Raw genomic sequence first — 6029 nt, forward strand, 5'->3', positions numbered from 1 at the left:
ACCATCCCAGCTGTATCAAGGTGGTGTGTAGTCACCAACATCCCAGCTGTGTCAAGGTGGTGTGTAGTCACCAACATCCCAGCTGTATCAAGGTGATGTGTAGTCACCAACATCCCAGCTGTATCAAGGTAGTGTGTACCCACCAACATCCTAGCTGTATCAAGGTCGTGTGTAGTCACCAACATCCCAGCTGTATCAAAGTAGACACCAACATTCTTTTCTCCTTATTTCAAGTTTATTTCAACAAAATCGTTTCAAAGAGAAAAAATAATCGAAATAACGAGAAAATAATCGAAATAGCTAAAAGATTATGGAAGGAACGAGAAAAAAATCGCCTTTTTTTAGATAAACTTGTTTGTTAGATAAATTTTCGAAGTAAGGAGGAAAAACTTATTTCGAGAAAACAATGGAAATAACTAGAAATAATCAAAGTAACGAGAAAGAACTCGAATTGTAGAGAAAATATTTTAAAAACCGAGACATTTCGATTAAAAAACCATTAATGATACCAAAGTTGCACTATTAGGCTTTCTTTATCATTTCGTAGATAGTTTCAATAAAAAACACTTAGATAACTATTTCATTATTTTTCAAATTGGATGTACAAACAAGACTTGGAAAGAGAGCATGTGTTTTACATGTCCAAGATCCCCTGGGGATGCCAAACCCCTTCAACGTTTCACTCTAGAGTCTCATTTGCTCACCCATAAGTTCAAAATATTCAAAAAACAAATCTCAAAAGCATATGTCATAATTCACTCTTCAAAAGCAGAATGCGACTCATATTGTATAACACCAAATACGATTTAATTCGTGTCCCGCGTACCACACGGCTGTGTTGCGAATACCCCCTGTGTAGACCCCTGAATCCGAATGTTCTAGAAACATTCTGTTGAACAAAAAGAACATAATGTATCGTGGGAGGAGTAGTAGAAGTAAATTGTTTATTAAAGTGTCGCACGCACAACATGGAAAAAATAAAAGTGATACACATAAGACATAAAAAAGTGCATGATATTTTTTCCAGACAGACATAAACTTTTAAGACAATATACAATAGAAATAAAATATGTTTTTGTTGTTGTTTAACGCCGTACTCACATAATTACAGCTATATGACGGCGGTCTGTATATAATCGAGTCATGACCAGACAATCCAGTGATGGACATCATGAGCAACGACCCTCGCGATTGGGATACGATGACATGCATCAACCAAGTCAGCGATCCTGGCATCCCGATCCCGTTTGTTGCCTCTTACGACAATCATAGTCGCTTTTTACGGAAAGCATGGGTTGCTTAAGACCTATTTTACCCCGGATCTTCACGGGTTTCGTATGTATGGAATGCTCGGTTACGTCCAGCCTATTTTGCTGTTCCAAATAACAAGTGCAAGTACAACTTCCCAAGATCAGTCGAAATGAACACATTTGAACTACCGCGCATCACCATAGCTAAATTCTTAAGTCGCTTTCACTTGCAGAGAAGTAGGTGAGGTGAGGTGAAATGGGGTTTAACGTCGCGTCCAAGATTATTGCACTTATATATCGACGTTGCAGAGAAGTAAACACGCCTCATCACATTAACTTATGGTGTTGTACATTAATTAAGTAGCATGTGACTAGTCATGTTTGATTGTGTATATCTGATATCGTTCTTTTTGGTGCTATTAAAGACGTTGTGAATCTGTTTTCTTATGTGTCGAACAATCGGCTTCGTCGATTTTGTCCCGTTCCTTCGATGTAGACACAATGGTGTTCAACTGTAATTGTTACATGACGTTGTATGTGATTTTGACATCTGTTTTGCATTGTTTGTCAGGTGATGGCGAAGATGGATGTCATCATTGTCTGGGCAGCTGTTATTGGTAAATATATTTCAATTGAACTCTGTTCTCACCTGGGGTACGGGTGCCCCAGTCGTCTAAGGCGCCGCGATTCGCTGTGCAGAGTTGCGTCCCTTGGACACGCCAGAAACCTATGATTGTTCGAATCCGGGTTCGCCCCAATTATATTTCTAGGTTTGTCACCACCATACTCGTGATCTTGGGTTTCACCGAAGTGGTAAACGTCTGAGACCTGCATCACTTGGGGCTTTCCTCCCACATTAAGCTGACACGCCGCGATATAACTTGAATAATGTTAAAAGCTGCGTTAAACCCAACTCACTCACTGTTCTCAACTTGTATTGTTTTCTTAAATACCGTGCCCTATAACAATATATCACTGGTCACAGTAACATTAAACACACACCGTGCATGAAAACATCCAACATTATCGACTGAGCGATTGTTTGTTTGTTTGTTTGTTATCTAACGCCGCACTCAGCAATATTCCAGCTATATGACGGTGGTCTGTAAATAATCGAGTATGGACGATACAATCCAGTGACTGACGTTATGAGCATCGATCTACGCAATTGGGATACGATGACATGCATCAACCAAGTCAGTGAGCCTGACCACCCGATCCCGTTAGTCGCAACATGCATACTCGCCTCTTACGGTAAGCGTGGGTTGCTGAAGATCTATTCTCTACCCGGATCTTCACGGGTAGATTGAGGGGTTGAATTATGTCTCCTTAGCCAGAGAACTTGAGCAATAGATTTACAGCTAATACCACACAACCATTTAGTTGAAAGGTATTCAAAACAGCCTTTGTACATAGAATAGCATTTTTTGCTGCAGTCTCATTGGGTACAACAACATTGTTAAATATGACAGGATCCCTGAAGTATGAACTTCATGTTGTTTTTAATTGAATAATAATTATTTCAATAAATAACACCATGGCGAAATATTCTTTGAGTCTGCGCCAGTACAGTTAATTTGTTTGGTAATAATATCGCTGAATTAATAACATAAAATCATCCGAGAGGTATAGTTTCAATATATGTTTCCTTCCATTATATTTAATACTAACTGTTATATTGGAGGCGCTCTGCGGTACACAATCTGGATTTTGTTTCTCGCAAATGACATATGTATTATTAATTCACAATCATACTTTTATAGAACGTCTGTCCGGTAAGCGAAAGGTGGGTGGTTCGGTTTCCGGCCGCGTTGTTACCCTCCTGTGCGCTCGGCATTAAGGGGCTAAAACAAGTCGTCTCGGGGTGGGTATGATGTGCCTGAGGGGTATCCATTTTAAGCTGCGGCATGGTATCCCAGTGGGGTAGCCCTATAACCCGACATAAGTCGGGACTAGCTAGTACAAGTAGCCACACATACACAGCCACATAGACACACACAGACACACAGACAGACACAGAGACAGACACACACACATACACACACACACACACACACACACAGACACACACACACACAGACACACACAGAGACAGACACACACACAGACAGACAAACAGACAGACACACACAGACACACACACACAGACACACACACACAGACAGACACACACACACACAGACAGACACACACACACAGACAGACACACACACAGACAGGCAGACACACACACAGACAGACAGACAGACACACACAGACAGACACACAGACACACACAGACAGACACACACACACACACACACAGACAGACAGACACACACAGACAGACAGACAGACAGACAGACACACACACAGACACACACACACACACACACACACACACACACACACACACACACACACACACACACACACACACACACACACACACACGTGAATGCATGTCGCGATATAAGTGCTATTGTCCTGAACGAAACAATAACCTCATTTCACTTCACTTTGAGAAACTTCATTTCCTTTAACTTTGCAGGATGGGCAATGTCAGCGGAAAACAACAACGGGAAGGATTTTGTCGCTGCTGTGTTTTTACAAGAGAGTGTTTGTTATGCATCGTTACACTTCACGGGAAATGAAGGAACAACCGTACATATAGAAGCTTTCGATTTCTCGAACACAACTACCATTGGCAAAGACTTGTGGGCTAAACAGGATCTGATTTCTGAAATATGCTTTGACGTGAAGAGTGAAGCAACAGCCACGAAAGGGATTAGAGTAACGGCTAGTGATGATATATCGGTGGCTGCTATGACTACAGAACATCGACACAAAAGCGAATCGTTCCTTGTTCTACCTACGAGTCAACTATCAATAGAGTACTATGCAGTTTCTGCCATTGGGAATTGCGCGTATTCAAAACTCATGATAATAGCCACTGCCACCAGCACCGAGATCACACTAACGTTGAGAGTATTCAGTGGCAAATGCACCGACTCTGGCCATGAGGACGGCAAAACGATCAAAGTGAAACTGGACAAGATGGAAGTCTTCGGTCTGTATTGCAATAAGGACATTACTGGCACTCACATAATAAGTTCCAAACCTGTAGCTGTGGTCTCTGGTTGTCATAGCACTAGAACATCACGAAACGGGGCATTTGACCCAGTTGCAGATATGCTCATCCCAGTTCAACTGTACGGGACCAACTACATCCTGTACAATATCAATACAGTGCTCCCAGTTGTCTATCGGGTAGTAGCAGCTGCTGACAATACCGATATTGTTCTCGCAGGTCAAGCTGACCACGTTCTTCAAGAAGGGGGATTTATCGATATACGTACCACTGGTGCAGACTGCCTGACTGCAAGCAGTCCTGTTCTTGTTGTTGCATTCACTGAGCAGACCTCGAAATTTGGGGATCCTCTCATGGCAGTTGTCCAGTCGACAGATCATTTTATGAGTTCATACTTAGTGTATGCTCAAGCGAACCCAATTACCGAACGTACGAAGGCCTTGATAGGACTAGTCAGTTCTCTCCCAAATATTGACGCCATTGTCTCAGGGGCTGAAATGACTGAAGTGGCTAAACATGCTGCATGTGGATTTTCTATCGGTACATTTGAACTCAGTTCTGACTCTGTGGTAAATCTACAATCCTCAAAGCCTTTCGGACTGCTGTACATCGGAGTTGGGACATACAATGGAATGGGATATTCTGGTGGCTTCAAAAACGGTAAATAGAGTTTATTAATCCAATATCAAATCACAACATAAATATCTACAGTTAACTACTCTATTAATCCATGTTGAGAATTTGAGAATTTATTTCACAAGGGCGTATTTGCGAAAAGACCAACCATTTGAAATGACTAAATAATACAAATAGCTGGTGGTGTAGTTGTAGCTGAAAAAATCTAATCTCGATACAAAATCCCAGTAACGCCCCCCCCCCCCCCCCCCTCCCAACACACACACACACACACACACACACACACACACACACACACACACACAACAGTGCACCATATACAGCAACTTCGACTACCTATGTTTCCGCAATCTCTTTCACAACATCACCAACATCGTCCCTTGCCGCCGTTACAAGTCTACCTACTACACCAGCATCGAGTGTAACGTCAGCCACCATGTCCATGGCCAACTCCCTGGCTAAAAGCCCCAAACCAGGTGAGACCGCCTCCGTGGTCTTGTGGTAGAGCGTCCGCCCGGAGAGCGGAAGGTCCAGGGTTCGATCCCGGGCCGCGTCATACAAAAAGACGTTAAAAGATTGTACTTGTTGTTACCCTGTCTGGCGCTCGGCATTAAGGCATCAGTCCGGACTAGTACAAGCAGCCACACACACACATACACGTGCATGCACGTCGCTATATAAGTGCAATAATCTTGGACGCGACGTTAAACCCAATTTCACCTCACCTCACCTAAACCAGGTTCTACGACTACAACCACTACAATATCTCCATCAACGAAATCTACCAGCACAACGTCGGACGCAGGTTCTGTCCTTATTTCTTTGTCATCAGCATCTACCCCACCTTCTGATACAACTGCTACCACGACTGCATGGTCATCTACCCAACGTAGCACGACGCCTACCTCTGCCCCAACGACTGTCAATGTAGTCTCTACCAATGCTGCTTCAACAGATTCTGCCACAATCGCACTTCTTACCGCAGTCACCCAACCTGCATTATCTGTCATTACAGCTCCAGCTACGACCACTACGACCACTACTACCACTTCTACAACCACCACAACTACAAC

The 6029-nt window shown here is 42.9% G+C and overlaps 1 protein-coding gene across 1 annotated transcript; it reads left to right on the top strand.

Moving 5' to 3' along the window:
• The first annotated feature begins 3788 nt into the window (after window positions 1-3788).
• On the top strand, window positions 3789-4988 carry LOC124115036. The gene has a single exon (XM_046475843.2). It carries the CDS (start codon window positions 3789-3791, stop codon window positions 4986-4988), a length of 1200 nt encoding a protein of 399 aa, XP_046331799.2.
• Window positions 4989-6029: the final 1041 nt, after the last annotated feature.

The sequence above is a fragment of the Haliotis rufescens genome, unplaced genomic scaffold (assembly GCF_023055435.1).
Source record: "Haliotis rufescens isolate VD_foot unplaced genomic scaffold, xgHalRufe1.0.p SCAF_7, whole genome shotgun sequence".
NCBI lineage: Eukaryota > Metazoa > Mollusca > Gastropoda > Lepetellida > Haliotidae > Haliotis > Haliotis rufescens.